The sequence below is a fragment of the Grammomys surdaster genome, unplaced genomic scaffold (genome assembly GCF_004785775.1).
Source record: "Grammomys surdaster isolate TR1022 unplaced genomic scaffold, NIH_TR_1.0 129, whole genome shotgun sequence".
Classification (NCBI taxonomy): domain Eukaryota; kingdom Metazoa; phylum Chordata; class Mammalia; order Rodentia; family Muridae; genus Grammomys; species Grammomys surdaster.
This window is the reverse complement of record NW_021604587.1, coordinates 1,956,709-1,980,652: the sequence shown is the minus strand read 5'-3', so window position 1 is coordinate 1,980,652 and position 23,944 is coordinate 1,956,709. Positions and strand designations below refer to the sequence as shown.

The following is a 23,944-nucleotide window of genomic DNA, read 5'->3' as shown; positions in this document are numbered from 1 at the left end:
TCTCCTGATAGAATGTCACAATTCTGCAAACTCTTTAAGTGCTTTAAAATGTCAAGTATATGAATCATAAAAACGTCCCTGCAGGACTAGTTTGCATTGCCATGCTGGTTTAGCATTAATCACAGAGTGTATAGGGAAAGGTAGGCTAGAAATGAAGCTCACCATTTGAGATTTCTCCTTGCTCTGAAAAGAGCTGCTACCATTCTTAAACAGTAATGTTGAAATAGCATTTGTTAGAATAATATCTTTTTGTTATTAGACATGCAGGTACATGGTGATCACAGGGCTGGGGAGAACGGAGGAGAGAGAGGGAAGAAGGTAGGGGGAGGGAGGGAGAGAGAGAAATTGTACAAGCACATGTGTCTGTCAGAAGACAGCTATGTAGAGTTGGGTCTTTTCTTCCACCTTTATGTGGGTTCCAGAGATTAAATTCAGATTGCCAGGTATAAACCTGTAAGTGCCTTTACCCTCTGCAGCATTTTGACAGCTGCTCAGAATAATTCTTCAAATGAACTGAGTCAGAAGAGATGTCATGCATCTACAGTATCTTATCTGGCATGCAAACAAAAGTGTTAGTTTCCTTATTTTCAAAGATATTTAGGATTTATGCTTTTATTTATTTCACTTGCATCACATTTTTGAGCAGTTAAAATGAAAGAAATTTAACTGGAAAGAAAGGTGTGTGTTATACTTTCAGCTGGGAGCAGGAAACCAATGTTGAATCAGCATGGTTACATCTGTTGGGTTAAAGCAGGTGAAAATATTCTCAGATGCATAGAATTGCATGGAATAGTGTAAATCTGAACATGGTTTTCTGACTCAGCTGAGTCTGTAGGCTGGTCTGGTTTAGGTGCTTTTGTTTAAGGCTTTGTGGCAAGGGTCCTGTGGTAGCTCTATAGCTCTTCTGCCATAGGCCACTTGTATACTGACTTTCCTTTTCCTTGGACTTAAGTGAGGGTCCAGGTGCTCCTCTACTTTTTTAAGTGTTGCTGCTTCCTCTTCCCAGATAAGTTGTACATAACTGGTTTTTGTTTTTGGTTGTGGAGATTGTATATGGTCATCTGTATGTTTCCCTTCAGTGTTCTACCTGAACAATTAAAGAATAATAAACCTGAGAGAAGTGAAGGAACGTGAAATGTTTGGATCTATATGAAAGATTATCCATAGCCAGAGCTATAGCAGCAGGTCAATGTGCTTGCCATCAAACCTGTAGCCCTCAGTCTCTGAAGCCCACATGAAAGTAGAGAACCAGATAGCTCCTACAAGCTGTCTCTGCTCTTCATCCTTGTGCCACGACAGGATGTGTGCTGCTGCATAAATAAATACATCAATAGATAAAATGTTCTTTTAAAAGGCTTTTGTGCTGTAATAGTTTTTTTCCTCTTTGGATCTTGCCTAATAGGTTTTATGCTTTAGGAAGTAAGTTTATTCTGTAGCTAATGTTACCACATTGGAAACTACATTCCCAAGAAAAACATCAAAGACCTTAATATAAAGTTTTAGGAATTATTTAAAATTGTAAAGTCTCTTTAACGTTAGGAGAAAGACTATTTTTTTTTATTATGGCTTCAAATATTCAATGAAAAGAATGATGTACTCTTTAAGATTATCTTTGCCCCTGAATTAGAATGTCAAAATTTACTTTTAGGTACTTTTTCTTTCTCTAAATGATTTGTACTTGCTTAAATATAAAAATTATTGTGTGGGTGTGGTTCTGAGAGAAGCTTGGGGGATTATTTTCTTTATTGGCTTGAAAATTTTTTCCTTCAGAGCATGAGTCCATGGAAGATGGACATTTTAATCACTTAAAGGAATGGTACATAAAATGGTAAATTGCTTATTTTTGGTGAATAAGTGAATCTATTTTCCCAAATGTTATTTTGAGCTCTTAACTAAATCTCATTGTTACTTCAGTAAGGACATGCTGGTGCATACTTTTATTCCCAGCACTTAGGAGGCAGAGGCAGGCAGATCTCTTTGAGTTTGAGGCCAGCCTGGTCTACAGAGCTAGAGGAAATGATCTTTTGCACCCCAGGACTATTTTCTCTTCCTGCAAGCTTGTTCTTTTGCTGGTTTTCATTTTTCTAGTTTCAGGTCATTCCATGGGTAACTTGCTGATGCATTTGCATCTCAGCCTATTATTTGAACTTGAACATCATTCTGGTTTCATCTCCACATTCCACGTGCTTCCTGACTAGCTCCATGTTATCTCAAATGCTTAGTGAAGGCTCTTGCCTAAACTGTCTAGGCTTTTTCCACATGAGAATAAAGACTTGAAGTGTAGACATTTGTTGTATGTAACTGTAGAACAGTAAGTACTTGCTTTGTGTGTTCCTTGGGAGAACTCAGTAAGTACTTACATTATTTTTGTAGGGTTTACAGTTCGCATAGATCTCTATTGAGAAGGACAACTTCAATTAAATTAAGGTTTTCTTTGGTCTTGGGAAGAAAACCATGACTCTGTTTGCTTTAAAAAATACCCTAATTGAAACATTTGACTTGTGTTTCCTTTGCGTGTACTGCAGGTCGTAATTCTTTTTGGGCTGTGCACATCACAATTTTAAAAATTCCCTGTAAATTCAATATACCACTGTATGCACCACATGTCTTTATCATTATTTGTACAAGGACATCTTAGTGACTGTTTCTCGTTTATTGAGAATATTGCTGCAGTAGATGTGGAGATGCAGCAGTCTTTTTGTCTCTTTTAGTTATATACCTGGCAGTAGGATTGATTGCCTTATAGGCATTTTGTCTTTTAGGGTTTTTGTTTGTTTGTTTTGTTGTTGTTGTTTGTTTTAGAATTGTAAAGCTTTTTTCCATAATGGTGCTATAACATATATTCCCACAGACAGTATGTGAGAGTTCCTTTTCCACCCCAAATCCTCAGGAAGCTCAGGCAGGAAGAACAAAAGTTTATGGCGGGATTGTGTATGTAGTGACCAACAATTAAAACTACTAGAAAAAGGAAAATACTTCAGGATTTGGAGTAGGCAAAGATTATTTTTTAAAAATTAGATCCTAAATTCACAGACCACAAAAGCAACACAGCAGCAGTAAAATGAGCCTACAGAATGGGCTTCCTGCTACCATTTTCAAAAATTAACCAGTTTTTAAAATCCTCTTTTTTATATCCTCATCAACATTTGTTATTTTTTGTTTTTTTAATAGTTAAGCTGTTATACTGGAGTGGAATGACTTCTGGTTGTTTGATTTCCTTGCTGACTTGTGATGACTCTGTTTCCCTCATATAATTGTTGGCCATTTGTCTTTTGAGAGATGTCTAATAGCCTTTAAATTTTAGTGTTTCATTACATATTCTGGGTGTTATAGCTTCTGTCTGGTTAATAGTCTGCATATACTTCCATTCTATAAATAATCTTCGCCTACTCTAAATCCTGAAGTATTTTTCCTGTTCTAGTAATATTTATAATCTAGTAGTATTTATAGTCACTGGTCATATTTTGTCTCTTTTTTTGAGTTAATTGTTTAAGGTGAAACATGGTGTCTAGCATAAAAGCTAGACATTTTTGCATATGTATATACATTTTCCCAACATTATTTGTTGAGCAGTGTATATTCTTCATGCTTTTGTCAAACTCAGTTGGCTGTGAAACTATAAATTAATTTCTGGGGTTTTTGTCATGGTCTGCTGGTTTCTGTGTATGTATTTTGAAGTCAAGATCTGTCGTATGTCAGTTTTGTTTGTTTTTACTCAGGTGCTTTATTTGCTGTGGGTCCCATCTTGATTATGTGATTATTCTTCATAATATTATGAAGAATGGTATTTGTAGTTTCATGGTTATTGCTTAATATCTTTAAACTGCCTTTGGTAATATGAACATTGTAACAATATTAATGGCTCAATTTCTTGAACTTGAGATATATTTCTAGCTTGTGTATCCTCATATGAACTTTTTGTCACTGTCATATAATTTTGCTAGTAGATGTATTTTATTTGTTTAGTTTAATTTATTCCTAGTTTTTTTCTCCTTTAAAACGTTGAGTATTGGGGATGATATTGCCTCTAAAAATGCTTTTTATGTGTGTGTGCTTGAATGTTTGTGCAAGTACCTGAGGATGTTAGAAGTGGGTGTTGGATCCTCTGGAACTAGAGTTACAAGTGGTTGTGAGGTGACTGGTGTGGGTACAGGTCCTCTGCAGAGAACAACAAATACCTTTAACTGCTGCGACATTTCTTTAGCCCTATGAGACTACTTTTTTCAAATTTGTTTTTCAGCAAGAGTTTGTTACTAATGCGGGAGAGGGAAAAATCCCTCCCACCCCGTCTCCATGTGTATGTGTTGATTTTTGTAACCTGTATCTTTACTAAATTTATCTAAGACATATAATCTGACAACAGTAAGTTAGCTGCCTTATGATTTTTTTTTCCACTTTGAATGTGTATTTTTTTCTTGTATTTTTCCATCAGAGGAAACACTTAATTTTTTTCACTTAAAAGCTTAAAGTTGGTTGTGCTTTTTCATATATAGCCTTTGTGATGTTGACGTATTTTCCTGCTATGCCTGACATACTGAGGGTTTTTATCATGAAAGAATGTTGGATTTTATTGGATGTTTTTATTAAGAGGATCATACTGTTTTGCCTTCCACTTTGTTAATGTAATGCTGCATTACTTTCTTATTGCTATGATAGAGTTCCTGAAACAAGAGGATAGATTATTTGAGCTTACAGTTTTAAATAGTTTGGGCCGTAGTTGTTTGTTCTCACAAACTTGGACAATGCATTATGATAATGGACGTGTGTGGTAGAGGAGAGTTGTTTTACTTCGTAACTAACCAGGAAACAGAATGCTGTAGGAAGTAGCCATAAATACATACTCACAAGGACCTGCTCCCCAGTAACATGCTTCCTCCAGGTAGGCCACCTCCTGGTTTCTATAACCTCCACAAATGGTGTTACCATCTAGTGATCAACATTCAAATCATGAGTGTATGAAGGCCATTACATATTCAAACCATTCCAAAGACACTACCTTTATTAACTTGTGAGAATGCTCTTGCATCTCTGGGATAAACCCTACCTGATCATGATGTTCGATCTTTTTGTAGATTTCTGCAATATCTTTTTCTGCCATTCCATAATTAGTCTTATTTATTTATCCTTAAATTGCAGCCCCTTGTGTGTTTTCCTTGGTCCCCTGATAAAAGAATACCTTTGTTCCCTGCCCCCCCTTATTCATGTATACCTTTGTTTATAGAAGGCAAGTGCACATCCAGCTTTAACTTGTCATCTGTTCTGTGCCTTTGCATGTCTACTCTCCTTATCTATAAAACAACTATGAAACATTCTTTATTTCTCATTTTAGAAGGGGAGATAGGCTTGGTGCCTAATCAGTCTGTGTTCAGACTGCCACCCTGATGTGTGTGTAATTGGCAATCTAGCAGATTGGAACCCTACTGAATGAAACAAGATAGCTGTTCTGACACCGAGTACTTGAGAGTATATATAGCAGCTTTTCCTTCCTTGTGTTTGCAAAGCCCTGGTGACAACAAATACATAATTTCTGTGTTCAGTACAATATTCTGAAACATCTCACTGCTGTTCCTGTTTTGCCTTCCTTCCACCTTGTCCAGTAAGACAGAGTAGGGATAAAGACAGTTGTTGTAAGTAAACGACGAGACGGAAGATGAGCCAACTGACTAAATGAAATATTGTTCAGTGGTTTCTTGTGCTTGTGGTAATTTTTATTTTAAGTGTGATTTGTGTATTTAAAATACACAATTGAGGTCTCACTATGGTAATTTTTTCCTGTAACACATGGACCTTAGTTATAAAAATGGTGATACTGAACAAGAAGGAGAAGAACTAGCTGACTCAAAATGTGAACTAAATAATTCAGTAAAAAAAAAAAAATTATTGACTATAATAACTGTAATCATGAGAGTAATTTGGAAAAATATTAAAAAGATAGGATTGACAAGAAGATAATGATTACACAGAGAAAATCACAAATAATAAATGGAAGTATATGTTTGGTCTATTGTTTATATATTTTACCCATGACATATTTTGTTAATTTTTTTCACCTGTCTTCTGAGGATGAACCTTGTTTTCTTTAATTCACACATTTAGATTATAAATTACAACATGCTGAACAAGGATGTCATAAGCATTCTTGAGTATAAGCCTGATAAATAACTAAACTTCTAGAATGGCCATTGCTGAGTCAGAGGGAAGACTTGGACAGATACCTAACAATTTGGGGGGCTAGGTATATACACCTACCACCAACAGAAAGGGAATTTAATTGAACTATTCAGTATAGCTTTAAATGTTAACCAAGACTTATTAAATCAGGGTGTGTGATTCTAGCAGTGATGTTTAGTAAGGTTCTTAATATTTGTTTCCCTCCATAAGTTGCAGTCTTACTTAGGGTTTCTATTGCTGTGATGAAATACCATTATCAAAGCAACTTGGGGAGGAAGGATTTATTTAGTTTACACTTCCATGTCAGTGTTCATCATCAAAGGAAGTTAGGATAGGAATTCAAAAAGGGCAGGAACCTGGGAGCAGGAGCTCATATAGAGGCTGTGGAGGAGTGTTGATTTTTGACTTACTCAGCCTGCTTTCTTATAGAACCCAGGACCACCAGCTCAGTAGTGCCACCACCACCCATGGTAGGCTGGGTCTTTTCCCATCAATCACTAATTAAGAAAATGCCCCGCAGGCTTGCTACATCCTGATCTTATGGAAGCATTTTGTTAATTGAGGTTTTCTCCTCTCAGATGACTGTAGCTTGTGTTAAGTTGCCATAAAACTATCTAGCACAGTTGCTTAACTATGTGTACACATTTTATATTTTGTTATAAATTTTCTCAGCTTTTCCAGTATTATACTGGAAATTTTTAAGAATTGGGATAATGTCTTATTATTTTTCTGTGATCATTTACAGTTATGTAGAACCTGGCTCTTTCTATAGAGAAAGTTACCTGAAGACAATGCAATAGAGATCAGAGGTAGTTTGGTAAGGAAGATATTTAACCATTTGACAAAATCATTGTCTAAGATAACAATTTGGACAGTTTTCAATTTTAGTTATTCTGTTTAGACATCTTTGTTTAGTGTCTTTGTTTCCTTGAAAATTAAAACCGATGATACCATCAAATCATTACATTTTTCGTTGTTCTCTTTCAGTATTAATTTCAAAGATCCACAGTTTGCTGAAGATTATGTTTTTAAAGCTGTAATGCTTCCAGGAGCAAGGTAATGAAAGTAAACTACCTACCTAAGATGTGTGCTTTATGGCAGTGTTTATCCCTGTATCCTAAATAGTGTGTTTTTAAATGGGCAGAAAGCCAGCAGCAGTTCTGAAACCTGGCGACTGGGAAAAATCTAGCAACGGGCGGCAATGGAAACCTCAGCTTGGCTTTAACCGGGACCGGCGGCCTGTTCACCTGGACCAGGCAGCCTTTAGAACTTTAGGGTGAGTTGTATGGTTTCTGTTTGTATATTATGTGTTTTTTGTTGTTGTTTTCTTGAGTTATTCCATAAACAAGTCAGTATTTCTGCTACAGATATTTAAGAGACTACACAGCACAACCACTTTGTATCTATATTAGTGGTTTTGATAATCATAAATTTCCTTCTCCTGGTCGGTCTGTCTGTCTGTCTGTCTGTCTGTCTGTCTGTCTGTCTATATCTCTCTCTGTCTTTATGAAACAGTATCTCTCTGTAGCCCTGGCTGGCCAGGAACTCACCGCATAGACCAAACTGACTTTAAACACCTAGAGATCCACTTGTCTCTGTCTTCAGAGTATTGATTAAATTTTCTTCATTTAGATGTTTCACTTCTATATTTCTTTATGTATTGATTATATGTTACATGAAGAGTCTATTCTCTCAAAAGGTTTTTTTTTCTAGTTTTTTTCTAACAGACAAAAGAATGAAATATTGTCTTTACTGTCATGTATTGTTACAAGAGTGTCTTTATGAAGTGTTAACAAATACACTAATAAATAAATAAAATAAATGATAATAAAATAAATAATTAAAACAAAGACACCAGGCTTTTAAATATTTGTTTACCTATGCATGAAAGGTGATATATCATTGTTGTTTGCATTGGTGCTTTTCTGCCAGCTAAGATAATATTTATTTGATCATCTGTATTTCCTATATAAATTTGTGGTTTTCATCTTTTACCCTTATTAGCCGTTGAATTGTCTTTTTCCTAGCTATAGAAGGAACTATGTTTAGAGGAGTTTGGAACAATGAAAGTTCAGGCTGGGATAAAAAGGATGGTGGTCTGGGATGGGTGTGGTAGTGCATGCCTATAATACCTGTGAAGCTCAGGGAAGATCAAAGTGAGACCCTGTCTCAAAGCAACTTGCTGGAGGAATGTTAATAACTCATGATTCAGGAATTAAAATGATAGCTCATTTATATTTTGATGTTAATGAGACATCTAAAGAGTGAAAAGGTAATTCAGGCAGAAAGTCTCTGGCAGTGTATAATTTATATATTAAATAATAAAAAATTGTGTCTTAGAGGTTAAAAGTAGAATTCAGTCTCCTTTTTCCTAAGTTTCTTCCTATGTTTATAAAAGTTACCATACCACTCTACACATGAGTTCCTAATATGTAAAGAGGATGACGCTGTGGTGGCTTCAACACCGTGTCGGCTGATACTGTTACTGTTTGGAAACTTCTCAGTTTTTGATAATAAAAGAAACTCATAACGTTTTCATTATTCTTAGTCTTTTAGAAAGCAACATTGAAATGAAATGAAAGTAGAGTTCCGAGTTTCAAAGATAATATTTTATCTAAATTCTTATTACTTGGAACTTACCTTGAGAAAATAGTTTAAGGTAGCATAGCTGTACACCTAATGTCTTGTTTATCAAAATATGTAATGCTAGCTCTAAATGAGAAAAAAGGTTCAGTAAAATATGAGACATTAACATAGTGAAATAGTCTTAAAGATTGCATGCTATTGTTGTTATTAAGAATAAAGAAAGCCACAGAGCAGTATTTGAGATGGTAAATTAAAATAGCAAAGTATAGAATAGTGATTAGTAGTGACAGCAACTGAACACATCCTGGAAGAAAAAAAGCCAACCATATTTTAAAAAATATTTGTTGCCTTTTACAAAGTAATTAGATGCTTAGAAGATTATGAACATCTTATTGTAGATGAACATTTCCTATCACCATTACCATTGTGTACAGTTTGGAACTTTAGTTTAATTGAAAACCTTATTTTTATATTAATCAGGTCTAACAATAAAGAGGAAACTACTAGTGTTTGATTTGTCATCTTAACGTATTGATATAATCTCTGGATATAGCTCTCTACCTTTTCTTATGTAAGGATCTCTTTTACTTACAGCCATGTTATACCAAGAGGCTCGGGGACTAGTGTTTACAGCAACACTGCACCACCACCTTCCAATTACCAGGGGAACGTATACCGGCCACTGCTGAGAGGTCAAACTCAGATACCAAAACTTATGTCAAGTGAGTTTTTACTGATTGGTTATTGTATATTCTAAATGAACTATGACAGCAAAGGCTGCTTTCTCATCCTCACTGCCAAGAAAGATTGTTGCTTTAATGTAGAGATAGAATTAAACATTGATAAAAGACTTGTAAGAAAACACTTTATACAAATTCTTTTTTTTCGAGAACAAATTCTTTCAGATACTTTTTTTCTTGTTTGTATTTAGTAACTGAATGAGGTAAACTGAATTTTTTCCTTTTCTTTATATTTATTTATTTATTTATTTATTTTATTCCTGAGTTAACCTACTCAGGAAGAGATATATATAGGTGATTTATGTTTATCTATTGATAACTAAAGTATTTAAACAGTTAAATAGGTTTATTAGATATGAAATAGTGATCATTTAGATGCTGAAAGACAAAGTATTCCTATTTTGGTCCAAACTGTATGTTAGTTTTACCTAACATAAAGCCAGGCGTTAACTTAAGTAGTAATAGTAATATCTCTCATCTGAGACAACCTTGGCCTATCTTTTATGCCTCAAAACTTTATAAATAGTTGATAATATTAAACATAAAAGAAGTAATATGTTATGTTGATTGCCATAGTAATGATAGAAAATAGTTGAGTGTTATATATGCTAGGTTTACCATTAATTTTAATTTTATTCCTACTTACTGTTACTTTTGAGATTCATGACTGTGCCTGTTCATCAGGAAGATACAAATCATGTGCCAGGTTCTCTAAACTATCTTCTTGCTTCCCAACCAGACAAGGGCAACAAGAGGAGAAGAGCATCAAGAGATTAGCATTTGTTAAGTCTGAGGGGCGTTGACACTTAAAAATCTATGTTTTTAATATTTGTAATACTTTATAAATTAAATTTCAAAAGACGGGTAGGAGCTAGGCATGTGGCTCAACAGTAGGTCCCTTATCTTGCTCGTCAGGGTCCTGTGTTTGATCTCTGCTACTACCTGGAATAAAAAACTCTTTAGTGCAGAAAACTCAGAGAAGTCTTTAAATCTCTCTCCCTTCTTCCTTTCACTTCTTCACCCTCCCTCCTTTCCAACTCAACTATTGTTGTTACTATTGTTTGTTTATTTTTGAGGTAACGTTTTGTTAGCCAATATTTAGCCCTGGTTGGCCTCAGAGTTACAGAAACTCTTCTGTTTAGCCTTCTGATGCTAGGACAATGGGTTTAATCCACCACACAAGACTTAAGCCACTCTTTCTTGATCCAAATAATATCTCAGTACTATATACCCTAGAGCCAGGCATTACTTTTAGGTATGTTGAGTAGTTATTAAGTGCCAGATAAAGTGGATATTTGTTAGGAAGTGTCTGTGCTCTGTACCTATCATGGTTTTAATGTCAGTTGATTTATAGACCATTTTCTAGTTTGAAGCACAGACTTTTTGGATATAGTACATGAGAAGAAATGAGTTCTCAAGGTCTCATTTCTCTCAGGGCCCACTTGTTACCAGATATTCTTTCTGATTGTGTGACTCTGCTTGTTTGCATGACTCTGAAATTGATTACAATGTCATGACTCACTCTCAGAGAACCTGGTTCAATTCCCAGCAGCTATGTGGTAACTCACAGACATCAGTAACTCCAGTTTCAGGGGATCTGCCGTTTTCTTCTGTACTTTGACAGCACAGCATGCACATTGTAGACAGACTTCTGAAAGTAAAACATCCATAACAGATAAATAAAAATAAATCTTTGCAAACACATACACAGAAGCATAATTATGAAAATAGAAAAGATTTTCAGTAACTACAAAAATCAAATTCCGCTGGGCAGTGGCAAAGGCAGGCGGATTTCTGAGTTCGAGGCCAGCCTGGTCTACAGAGTGAGTTCCAGGACAGCCAGGGCTACACAGAGAAAACCTGTCTCGAAAAAAAAGAAAACAAATTGCTCTGGGTTTGCTAACATACATCTCTAATCGTAACAGCATTGGTGGAACAAAGGTGGGAGGAGGATCCACAAATTTGAGGCCTGACTGGGCCACCTTGTCTCAACAAAACCCAAACTCAAAAAACAAAATCGAAAACATCTCTCGTTGGGAAGTGTTATCCTAGGTTAGTGGTACTTTGCTTAACAGGAAGGAGTCCATAATCTATAGAACATCACTCATTATAAATTTGAAATTTGAAGTTTTGGTCAGAAACTGTTTATTTTAGTAAAATTGAAAAGTAAGCCACTTAATTTTTCAAAAGCATTTTTAATGTCATAATTGTTTTTTTAATATGGTGTGGTGTAAAATACACTGAAGATGAGCCATTTGGTCGAACTGCCTCTTCTTCTATCAGCTGTTTGCCCTTGGTGTCTCTTATTGTTGGTCTTTAGTTTACCCTTAATGTGACAGTGTGCCCCACATTATATTTCGTTGTTTTTTGATAACTGTTTGGAGTCAAGTGTAGCTCTGAGTACTCAATATGGATAAAGCATCAGTTTTTCATTCCAGAGAAGGTGGCACATGACTTCTCTTCATTTTGATCAGTAAACTTGTCATTTAGCTGCATTTGAATAGTGATTTGTTATTACTGCAATCAGTAAATATGAAATCTTTTCTGCGATTGTCACGCTGATTAAGTAAATTGTCACTTGAAAAGCTGTTGGCAGAGCTGGTTTATGTGACCTTAGAGATCCAGAAAAGGGATACCTTTTTAAAGACCAAAGGAAAAAATTAACTGCCCCCTCCTTGTTCTTGTTCCTTCTGAAGTGCAATCCATTGTCTCATAGTTTTTTTTTTTCATCCCACTCAAAAAGATCTTCTGTTAGAGTCATACAAATGAATGGTAATAAGTTTGTTTTACTGTCTACTTCATTACTTATAAGCCAGGAAATATTTCTACTTTATGAATACTTAAGAGCTATGTGTATTACTCAGAGCTGCATGAGAAGAATTATTTAAAGGTAGCTTTGAAAAAAATTGGTGACTTTTTTTTTATTTTTCTTTTTGGATTAAAAGCTAAGTATGTTTAATAATAATATATGACAGAAAATTTTAAATTTTATACTATTAGCTCAAGTTTTAGCAAAACACCATATATTTGCTAATATTAAGATTATGTGAGAAAGGGTTGTTCTGAAAGTGAGAATTAAATATGGAAGCACTTGATATACTTGGAAATGGTGACATGGGAATGAATGTCACCATTTTCTAGCATTTAAAGGTAGACAGTTAAGAAGTACTCACCCTTGATGGTTCTGTATTATTGTATTAGTTCTTGAAAATAATCTTATGCTTAATTTAATGTACATCATGTTTGCATTTGATATGTGTGAACAGATGGTGGTGTGAATCGATTACCCTCCAATATTTTCTAGGAGAAAATACACATTTTCCTCCTTCATTTTCAGAAAACAGAGTAAATGGCTCTGGAAAGTTTATTTTAATGTTCATGTGTCTTTTTCATTGTCCTTAGTTGATCTTGAATACAGGGTTTTCATGTGACAGCTTTTCTAAGAACTGTTGAGGGCATGCATTCTGTGATTATTAGGATACACCCTGAAACCAGACTTAGAGAATTAAGTCTTAATGATAAACATGTTTCCAGGGTAAAGCACAGAGGCATGCAAAGTAGAGCTGAACAGAGTCTGGATCAGAGTCATTCTGTTGGTTTTGTTTTGTTTACTTTTGTTGGTCTAATACCTAGTTTTATACATGTAAAGACATAAAAATACAAGTTTTTAAAACATTTTAACTGATTCTTACTAATTTTTGTATACCACATGAATTAGGTTATTGGTCTTCAAGTTTTAATAAAGTAATCAGAAAAAGTACAAATACATATTTTTACTTTCAGTAGACTATTTTATCATAGATTGCAAGTCATTGAAAACTTAAGTATGTTTGGTAAATGTCCTAAGTTGTCCTTCTAAGGAAGCCTCACAAAGGAAATAATTGTCATTCTTATACAAACTTGTAGGCTTTACCTGGTTAAGATTTCCTTTGGGGTTAAGATTTAGTTCACTTGGTCATTTGTCTAGCACAAAGCCATGGATTCATCTCCCAGCACCATGTTTACCAGGCATGGTACTAGTGCTCACTTCTAATATCCAACACTTAGATAGCAAAGGCAAAAGGATCTGAAGTTCAAGGTCATCTTGGCTACTTCGAGTTTGAGGCTAGCCTGAGATACATGGGACCCTGTCTCAAAAAATACAATAAAATACTGATTTTTCTGACAATTTATAGTCTGTAGTACTGAATCATTCTGGTCCCAGAGTAGACAACTTTCTTCTCCAATTTCTGTGAGCTTCGTAATTAGTTTCCAGAATTTTCATTGAGGTTTTGAACCCTGTTTTATATCATTGGACCATTTGGAAGCTCTTTCTACGTTATGACTCAGCTTTACTGCTAATAATGTTATTTTTAAGCAGTAAAACAGGATATAATTCAGCTAGAGAGATTACTTGGCTTTCTGGTGAAGGACTTCCTCTCTTCAGCACCCCTAGTTGGATGCTGGAAACTGTGTAGGTTGGTACCAATCTTTGGGTAGTATGCCCAAATCTAGAGAACAACCTCAGGCTGGCTTTCTCAGTCCTGTGGAGATGGGCAGAAAGCCCAGAGCAGAGGAGGGAGGCCAGCTGTGTCATGCTACAGTTATCAGTTGTCACTTACTTTACTTGGCCCATTCGTGCTTGATGAAAAATGTAAAAGCATTAATTCTTTTAAATTTTTGTAAAACCCAATTGTACATTTTTTGGTTCTTAACTAGGGCTAAGTTTTTATTTCTTCATTCTTTTAGAAAGCAATTTTGAAAAGCATGGTTTTGGTTTGTGTTTCCATTAAAATGTATGCCTGAATACATTATGATAAGCTGTGTTGTTCTTGCTCTTGGCAGTCTGGAGATGGCCACTGTCCTCACATAGTGAATACACAACTTCTAGATCTAGCTGTTTTAATTAAGTCACAGCAGACCATGCTAGAAGCAGATCATAACTGCAAGGCAGAAGCCAGGAGCAATGGTTGGTTGATACTGCCCTTTTGAGTGTTGAGTGTGAATGCTGTGCCTGACCAGGGGTTGATGGACCTTTCCTTCCTTGTAATGCTCAGTTCATGTAGAAGAGCAGCAGCCATTTGGTTTTATCTAAGTAGATAAAATTGCCATTTCTGCTTTGAAATAATGGAGTAGGGTTGAAGGTGGGGCTGATGACAAGGAAACTACAAAAAATTAGGTAGTTCTTTCATTAGCTTTTCTTGGTGGTGTGTGTTAGAGAGACTGTATGCTTTCTGTTTGATGGTGTTGCAGTTGGCACACTCATGAACAAGGTGTCATAGTTCTATTAGAATTAATACTACTAGTTCAGTGTACAGTCATGAAAAAGGCTGAGATCCTTTCTTTTTTTTTTTAAGTATAACATTTAAAGTGTACATGTAAAAGTCTATGTATGTGATACATAGCCACACACTACAACAAGTGAGAAGTATAAGTATGGCTAAGGTTGTTACCAAAACTGTCTTGTTAGCAACAAAAATATTACCAAGGAAAGTCTGTGCTAATTCTTTTGCTTATTTTTCCATTAATGGCTAATTCTGATTCTAGCTTGCTTACTTGGTTTACATGCTATCTCCTTACTTTTTCAGGAACTTTGAATTATAACCCATGTGGACAGGTCATGATAGAGATTACTTTTTGTAAGAGTTTTGTGAACTAATCCCATTTATTTTCTAGATATGAGGCCCCAAGATTCCTGGCGAGGTCCTCCTCCTCTTTTCCAGCAGCAGAGATTTGACAGGTAATGTTAAAGCTTTCATGCTTTAAATGCTTCCTGTATTGACATCTGGGGTATGCTGACTACTTACAAACCAAAACCTACCTGGTTTAAAATAATGCTTTTTCCTACCCCATATATTTTTTCTTGCACTTGTTTTTAGGAAATACGTAATTAATACTTTGAATTAAATGCTCTTGTTTATATAGTTTCCTGTGTTTCTTGGACTTTATTTTATTGATGCATTGAGGTACTCTAAAAAATGCAACACAGAACTTAAAATTGTATTAGGTTTTTGTCAAGCTAAACAAATTTCTTTTTAGCAGGGTTGTGCAGTTTAATGAGGCATAACTAATGGTGTTCTACTTTTATCATGTCTGCCAGCAGCACAGCATTAGTACAGACCAGCTATTGATTCTTACTACAGACCTCTTCAAGTCCTAATCAGCTTCTTTGGTACAACTTTTTCAAGGCTGACAGGCCTATTGTAGGGCAGTGTCACTGTAGGTCAGTAGTTATTAGTTGCCACTGAAAACAGTTTCTTTAACTACTTAAGACTGAACTGAATTAAATGCAGAAGGGACTCAGAAGAGGATTATGGGATCTGCAGTCTAATAAGTACCATGGACTAGGAAGAATGTGACATGGTTTAATAACAAGGGATGTTTGACATGTGTTCTGTCATTCGTAAGTTCTGTGTTCCTAAGTCAGATGGACCTGCCATGAGAAGTCAGATGGGCATGTTATGAATAATTATCATCTGTAGAATCATTTATTTAAGAGTGTAATGTATCATTCCAAGCTGGTTTTAACAGCATCAATAAATGTAAAACCAAATGGAGTTTCGTGAAAGTAAAGCTTCCTTTTTCACCTTTCCAGTTACAGTCTGTTTTTACTTTGCTGAGTTAGCCATTTAACAGTTTTAATCTGTTCACATCTTCAGTGAATGAAGTACATTAAGTGATTCTAGAAACAGTGCTCTTCTTGCACAAATAATCAGAAGCTCTTGAGTCCTTCCAAAATTGCCTTCTGTTGTTTTCTTCAATATTGTTAGAGATTTCTGTTATTCAGCTGTTTATTGATGGTGTCAGTTACCTCATGCAAATCATATTTTAAATTTAATATAGCTGGTAAGTATATGTTGTACATGCTCAAAGCATACTGCAGTACTATTTAATTATCATCCAAGTAGCTCAGGCTGGCCTCGAACTTCCAGTCCTCCTGCCTTAGTCTCTCAAGTCTGAGAGTAGGGATTGCAGGTATGCAACACCATGACTAGCTTAACACCATTTAAAAACAAATAAAGGGATAAATTCTTCTAAATTTATTATATTTGGTTTCTTCATATCATTGTTCATTTCTTCAGTATGTTAATAACAATTTCTAATATGTTTCTTCAGCTTAAGAATTATTAGCACTGTGTTAACATCTCATAAATGTGCTGTTAGTTTTCATTTTTACAAAAGATGAAACACTTCAGTAGCTTATCCAAGGTTAGTCTTCCATGTTACTCATTACCAAGAAAATCTTTAGTAGAACAGAACTCATCAGACTATTTACTCTGAGCATAATATAAAGCCACAGCACATCAAAGGAAATGAAGGATCAACCTCCACTTCTGGGGCTCTTTGTGCAGTTGCAGCAGCTTTCCTTCTCTTCTGTCCACATGGGAACTTTGTCTAGGACTACTGTCTGTATCCTCTTCCTTGCACTGCTCTTTATCATTTTTTTGTTCTTATTCTACCTTCACCAAGAACTGTTATTACCCTGACTTTGAACCCAGAAGTGAGGAACGTTTTGTTTGGCTTTTTTGGGGCAGTGGGGGGTGTTTTAGATACTTTAGCATCATTCCTGAAAGAAAACATTAGAGGTAAGCATTTATAGAATCCTCAGCTCATTGTTATTTAGAGAATGGAACTCTTTATTTTTGGAGGTAGAATCTCACTATATGGCCACATTGGTCTGTAACTTGCACTCTGCGTGCCTCAGCCTCCGAAGTACTCGTAAACTAAACCATTTTATTCTCCTAAGTTTCTTTAGCTAATAAGTGGTTACAGCTTATTATTCATTTCCATAGCACTTGTCATTCTAGATAGTCAGACCTTACAAGACAGAGAGTAGACACCATTTTTACTTTACCAAAAGATTATAGATAATAGATAGTATTAGTTTTATGAGAGTCAGGTTTTTGTAATCCCTAGTTTAGAGCATTTCTAGTGTGCTATTTTTGGGCATTGCTGAGATCCTATTAGAACATGACTTTTGAGTGTATCTTGTTTCCTAAACTACAGTGTATTGTCTTGAATTATTTCTTCCTTTGGGATAGTACTTTAAATCTATATATCCCTTTGACCTAAAAATACAGTGAGTGGACTGGTGAGAGGGCTCAGTACGTAAAAGCACCAGCCACCAAGTCTGACAACCTGATTTGTGTCCCCAGGATTCAGTGGTAGAAGGAGAACACTAATTCCTGCAAGTTGTTTTCTGATCTCACACACATATACACACAGGCAAATGTGAATACACAAAACTAAATAAATGTGATTTCTTTAAGAAAAAAATTCAGTAAGAGATAGGCATGGTGGCGTGTATCTGTAATCTGGGCACTGAGAAGTTGAGAGACAGAAGAATTTGTCTCAAAAATAAACAAGCCATCTTTTCTCTCCCCCAAACAAAATAACTTGAAGTTAATGGTGCTGACTCTGCAGGACAAACTAGCGTTTGAGTTTCTTTTCAGCCTGTACAGGGCAGCTATTCACTTTAGTTTCTTTACTTGTGATTATTCAACTCAATTATGAGGGGAAAAAAATCTTTAAACAGCATGATTATCATACAACTTTCAACTATCGTACAAACTGGTGGGCTTTACCAACTCTTCTCTAGAGCAGTAATTTGGAAGCTTAAGAGTATTGTCAGTGCAGTACCAGATAGTGCGTTGTCTTATAAGTTACCTCAGTTTATAGCCACTCTTACTTTTATTTATTTATTTAGCCTTTTTGTGTTTGTTTGGCTTTGTTTATGAGACAGGGTTTCTTAGTGTAGCCCTGGCTAGCCTGAAACTCACTGTGTAGAACAGGCTGGCCTCGAACTTAGAGAGATCTGCCTGCCTCTCCCTCCCAAGTGCTGGGATTAAAGGGTTGTACAACCATTACCTGGTTTTTTATTTTGTTCTTTGTTCTTTGTTTTTTTTTTTTTTTTTAGACATTTCCCACTATGTAGTCTTAGCTTGCCTAGAACTTGCTAAGTCACAGAGATCCAATTGCCTGTCTCCAGAGTGCTGGAATCAAAGGTGTGCTCCACACACATAGTCCAATTAGAAGTTAGGATAGGCCAACTTTAGGGTTTCCATCTCACAGTTTACAAACATTTTCTCAAAGTTTCAGTTTGCTTATTTTTGCAAATTAATATAATTAGCATAAAAATGATTGTTTCATGGTAAATACAGGTGTTCTTGCCAGCAAACAAAAATGGTATGCTACATTGTTCTTTCTCTTTAAATTTTATTACTAACGATTTTCATCAAAGAAAAAAATGTAAGTGGTTATTTTGAACAAAAAGAAAAATCGTATAATTTACACTGTGACTTTGCCTTCTAACCTATTTTTAGAATATAAAAATGCTTTTAAATTATATTTATAGTTTATATTATGCCAACATAATTCCATGAAATTTACTAAGACCAAAAAGAAAAATGAACACAGTACAGTGTATGAGTTGCAGTTTTATTTTGTAGGCTTTGCACATATATCCCACATTGCTGATCCTTGATCATAACCCATTACCAGCTCCCTTACCTCTGCAGAGGTCAGAAGAGACCATTTTTATGTGTGCATAGAGCTGATCTTCTGAACCAGATAGGGTATTCTTGGCAGAATTCATTTGTACTGATAGTAACCTAAAGATAATTATATGTCCTAACCATAGGCGCCTCACTCTGACTTTGAATTGACTTTGAATCACATGCAGTGTGTTTGTTGTATTTGAGCTCTATTGCACCCCCTTTCTATAAAGAGTAGCTTTGGCCTTCCTCGAGTCTTCAGATAGCTGTTGTCTTTGAACTATTACACAAGAATAATTACTTTGCTTTTTTGTTTTGTTTTTTAAAAGGTTTGTTGTAAGTGAAGGGAGAGTAGAGAGGATAGCTTCAGAATTGAATAGCTAACTGAAAGAAGAATTAGTCCATCACCCGATGAGCCCATCATCAGGCTTTTATCCCTAACATTTTCTCTCACACGAAGAAGTGAAATTCATATGCTGATATCATTGTATTGAAAGCTAGCTAGTCAGAACCTTGGTGAATATAAGAGATTTTACTGAGTTCTTCCTGGCATCATCTTTGGCCCCAAAATTTGTAATGTTAAAGTATACAGGAACATCTTTTTTCTGTTTATTTTTTGTGACTGTAAATAGAAGTTAAGAATTTCTTACTGAGAAAGTTCCATTTTAAATGGTGATTATTGCCTTTAGAAATATCTTTGTTACATTGTTTATGTGACAGGTTTTAATTAAGTTATGATTTAATGCCTTCTACCTGTTGTTGTGTATCTAAAAGTTAAAATAGGTACTTGAAGACAATTAAAACATGTCTTTCAACCAGTAATCTGGGACAGCAAACTGGGTTATAATAGCTGTTGAATCTGTGTTCCCATGTAAACTGTACACCAAATGCCAGTCAGCCCATGCCAATTAGTGCTCATGTTGCTAGGTCACCATGGTCAATTGAAAACTGCATCAATAGAACTTGAAAAGGTTTCTTCACGATCAGACCTTCTGACATATTGAGCAGAATAATGGATGGGAAAAAACTGCCAAGTCTTCTACCCTGGATTCAGAATACTCAGCAGTAAGAATTCACTTGCAACCTGCAATTAACCAGAAAGAATAGAATCTAAGAACGAGTCCAGACATTTTTTAAAATAAAGCCTCTTTTTCCTACTTGGACATGTTTACTCTTTTGGACAACATCATAAATGTAATCAGCTTGCTGATTGTGGATCCAGATACAAAGAAACTTCACATTTAAAACCATAGAAGATATTTTAGAGAAGTTAATCAGCTAGCTTTAAACATCCCCCTTTTTAAAAATAATTCATTTATTGTGTGTGTGCACATTAATGTGGTGGTAGGGTGGGTATTACCTCATGTGGAGATTCCAGCTTGGGTCCTAGGGATTGAACTTGGGTCATCAGACTTGTAAGGCAGGCATTTGGACCCTCTGAGCCATCCACTAGCTGTAAACATTCGTTTTAATAAATTGTGATATTTTATGAAATGAAGTATATTTCACTGGTTACCAGAGACACAAAGGCTATCATACTGCATATTCTGTGTAACACAATTTAGGTAAGTTGGGTTGCCTTAAAATTTGGAGGAGATAACCTGTTCATTTTATAGACTTGTGCCCCATAAAGCAGGCTTCACTTCTGATATGTCTTCTTACAGAAGTGTTTCTGATATGTCTTTTTAACAGAAGTGTTGGAGCTGAACCTCTGCTGCCGTGGAACCGGATGCTCCAAACCCAAAATGCAGCCTTTCAGCCAAATCAGTACCAGATGCTGGCTGGGCCTGGAGGATATCCACCCAGACGTGATGATCATCGAGGAGGGAGACAGGTAATAAATACAGTGTGGGCTCCAGAGGAAAAGCAGCATACTGCTCACTGTTACATTTGCCTCTTAGGAATTAATATTTTGTTAACAGTATTTCTAGAGAAATTGTTAATAGAGCAGCTTAGGTGAACTAGACAATTGTCAAGAATCCAGCCTACAAGTCTCTTTCATCATAGTTGTCAGTGGTGATTAACAGGAGTCACAGTCACCAAGGCACTTCTTTTTAGCTTGGAGGATATTGTATTCTAGTATAAACTAGGTCTGTCGTTAACAAATGAAGACTGCCTGGAAGCTGAAAGTAAAATGAAGTAAAACAAACACAAAAGTACCTGGTCACTAGTTGTCTTTATTCATCTTAGAATTCTTTTAACTGATCGTTATTGAGTCCCTCCGTGTGAAAGCAAATTTCTCTTTGAAGATTTTTTCCACCAATTTTTCTACTAAGTGGAAAGGGCTATGTGATGCAAATGAGCATTATACTTTATAGAGAAATTAAGACGTAGCTTTGTTTTCTTAATTCCATTCAGTCTTAGCAATAGTTAAAGCTGAGGTCTATTTGAAATTTGACACTTTGAACAGAATTTGTACTTTAATCCAATCCTTGGTAGAGAACAGAATTTGGAGTAGTGCAGCTCTGGTATGTAGTATTCCTGGAGTTCATTGCCTGCAGGGACATGAGGAGTTTGAAATTGTTTACCTGGTGTTACCTGCAGTCCTTTTCAGTACTTTGCATATTGGTTTTCTAATTTCTGTTTTTTACTTTGTGGGCCCCCCCCCCCAATCTAAGATCTCTTGACATCCAAGGAAAACCGTTTTGATACCTTAAAAGTGTAGTTTTGTAAGTCTGTTTCAATTTTGCAAGAAAGTAGTCACCTGAATTGCTTATAGTTAATGTCTTTTGAAAAAATTTTGTTATAATTCATTAAAATCATTTCATAGAATTTGAATTTTTTCTACTCAACACCTCTGAGAAGTCATATTAGGAAATTACTGCTGTCTGTGCCACTGGAGTTTAGGTGGCACTAGTCAATTAAAATAACAGCATTTTTAAGATGAAGACATGAGAGACCGTGGAGGATGGGATGCTGTGTGCAATCACTTCATTTTGCAGTCAGGAACTGAAAGTCTGTGACCACATAGTTTGGAGGCAGAGCTGGGGACACTGAACCCCAGTCATCTTGCTTCTGGAAGTCCCTTGGAGGGACTCTGCTGTTGGAGGAGGTGAAATTCTTTGCTGAGAAGATATATAAACAAGTTGGAAGAATCTTTTTTTGAAATAGACTCATTCCTTTTAGACTTGTTTCCACGTAGTTGTTGTTAAATTGCAACTATTAAAACTAGAGTTTATTGTTAAAGAGAATCATGCTTTCATTTGATTTGTAGTGACCTTAGTATGTCTAAACAAGTCCTTAGCCTACATCGCAGCCTCCAGGATCTGTTATGCCATATATTGCAAGCTATTTAAGTGATAAAATAGAACCTTGTGTCCTAAATAGGAATTTCCTCTTCCTTTAGAACCAAACTCAGTACCACACTCATCCAGCAAATGCTCTTACCACTAAGCTATATTTCCAAACCTTGAGAAAAGTAATTATGAATTGTTTTTGTATGGAAATATTTTTGCAAGCATTTTATTAATGTTCTGTTTTTCCTTCTTCTTCTTTTTTTTTTTTTTTCTGGTTTTTTGAGACAGTGTTTCTCTGTGTATCTCTGGTGGTCCTGGAACTTACTCTGTAGACCAGGCTGGCCTCGAACTCAGAAATCTGCCTGCCTCTGCCTCCCAAGTGCTGGGATTAAAGACGTGTGCCACCACTGTCCGGTTCATGTTCTGTTTTTCATTGAACAAAAAAATATATTCCTAAAAATAATTAGCCAGTAGGCCTCAATAAATACTTTTTTTGGGTAAATAAATAAACTTTCCTACCAAGGGCTCAGAATGGTGGGAAAATTTTAAAGCACTGTCTTTACAGCATGCACAATATCTGTGCAGGCTCAGACCAGACAGAATCCAGCATGGAGAGGGGAAGTAGACCCAAAGTCCCTCCCTTAGTTAAGAAGCTATTGGCAACTAGTCATCACTGGGAAAGAAGGAAAGTTTTGATGGTTTTTCTTGTTTGCCTATTTAAGGGTGTAAATCACTACTCACCAGTAAAGGTCACACAGCCAAAAGACTATGGACAGCACAAACTATATTTGATGGGTTAAAAGGAAAGATAAAGTTAGGTGGTTTGAGAAGAGTAGGGGAAGGGGGTGAATATAATCAGAACACATTGTTTGAAATTCTCAAAGAACTAATAAAAATATACTCCACTGTACATACTTACAAGAAGCATTTCATTGTTCATTTGTCTGCTTTTTAGGGAATTTCCTAGATGTGGTTATTAATGCTGTAGAGTTAGTGTTCAGTAATTCAACTTTGTTTGCATCTTCAGCTTTGTAATGAGCTATGTTAGAGCTATAGGCTTAGATCACATACTTTTGAAGACTTCCCATGTGATGTACCTTAAGAAAAAAATCTATTTCTTCATGGGATGCTCTTCCACAGAGATGTAAATTTCTATTATTAGGTGTTATTAATCCAGAAAATAAACTCTTTCTTTTGTTTACTTTCAGGGATATCCCAGAGAAGGAAGGAAATACCCTTTGCCTCCACCCTCCGGAAGATACAGTTGGAATTAGGCTTTTGTAAAGCTTTCCACATTCCTTTCACCATTCTACTACTTTTATGCTATTTGTGGAAAGGTTTCTTTCTCAAGTAGTAGTTTTTAATAAAACTACAGTACTTTGTGTATTTCTTTTAACTGTGTGTATATTTTTACTGATCTGATCTCACTGTTTTATGTTGCTTTCTAGAGATGTGTATTGCATAATACAGTGGGTCTGAATTTATTATTGCTTGTAAACACATTTGATGAAATTAGGAGTCCTGGGTTTTCATTATGGTTAAAATTCAAAACAGCTCTATGCTGATTTTAATGCACATTAATAATTAGGTATGGACATTTGAGCTGCTCATTCTGCAGACTAGAGCATATATTGTTCAACATTTCTTTGAAAACATTTCATTACAGTACTTGTCTCTAGAAATTTGTGGACTTTAGTAAAAAAAATAAATAAATAAAGCCAAACTTTAAAAACTTTAA

General features: G+C 35.6%; 1 protein-coding gene across 3 annotated transcripts in view; it reads left to right on the top strand.

The window, feature by feature from the left end:
- Nucleotides 1–23,944, top strand: part of Xrn2 (5'-3' exoribonuclease 2) — a 68,978-nt gene extending 45,034 nt beyond the window's left edge. For all 3 annotated transcript variants that reach the window (XM_028754558.1, XM_028754567.1, XM_028754575.1), the window contains 6 exons: nucleotides 7,159–7,227; nucleotides 7,316–7,447; nucleotides 9,352–9,479; nucleotides 15,153–15,216; nucleotides 20,663–20,804; nucleotides 23,415–23,944. In XM_028754558.1, the coding sequence (XP_028610391.1) occupies nucleotides 7,159–7,227; nucleotides 7,316–7,447; nucleotides 9,352–9,479; nucleotides 15,153–15,216; nucleotides 20,663–20,804; nucleotides 23,415–23,480 (601 nt within the window). In that variant the 3' untranslated portion in view covers nucleotides 23,481–23,944. The remainder of the gene's footprint in view (nucleotides 1–7,158; nucleotides 7,228–7,315; nucleotides 7,448–9,351; nucleotides 9,480–15,152; nucleotides 15,217–20,662; nucleotides 20,805–23,414) is intronic.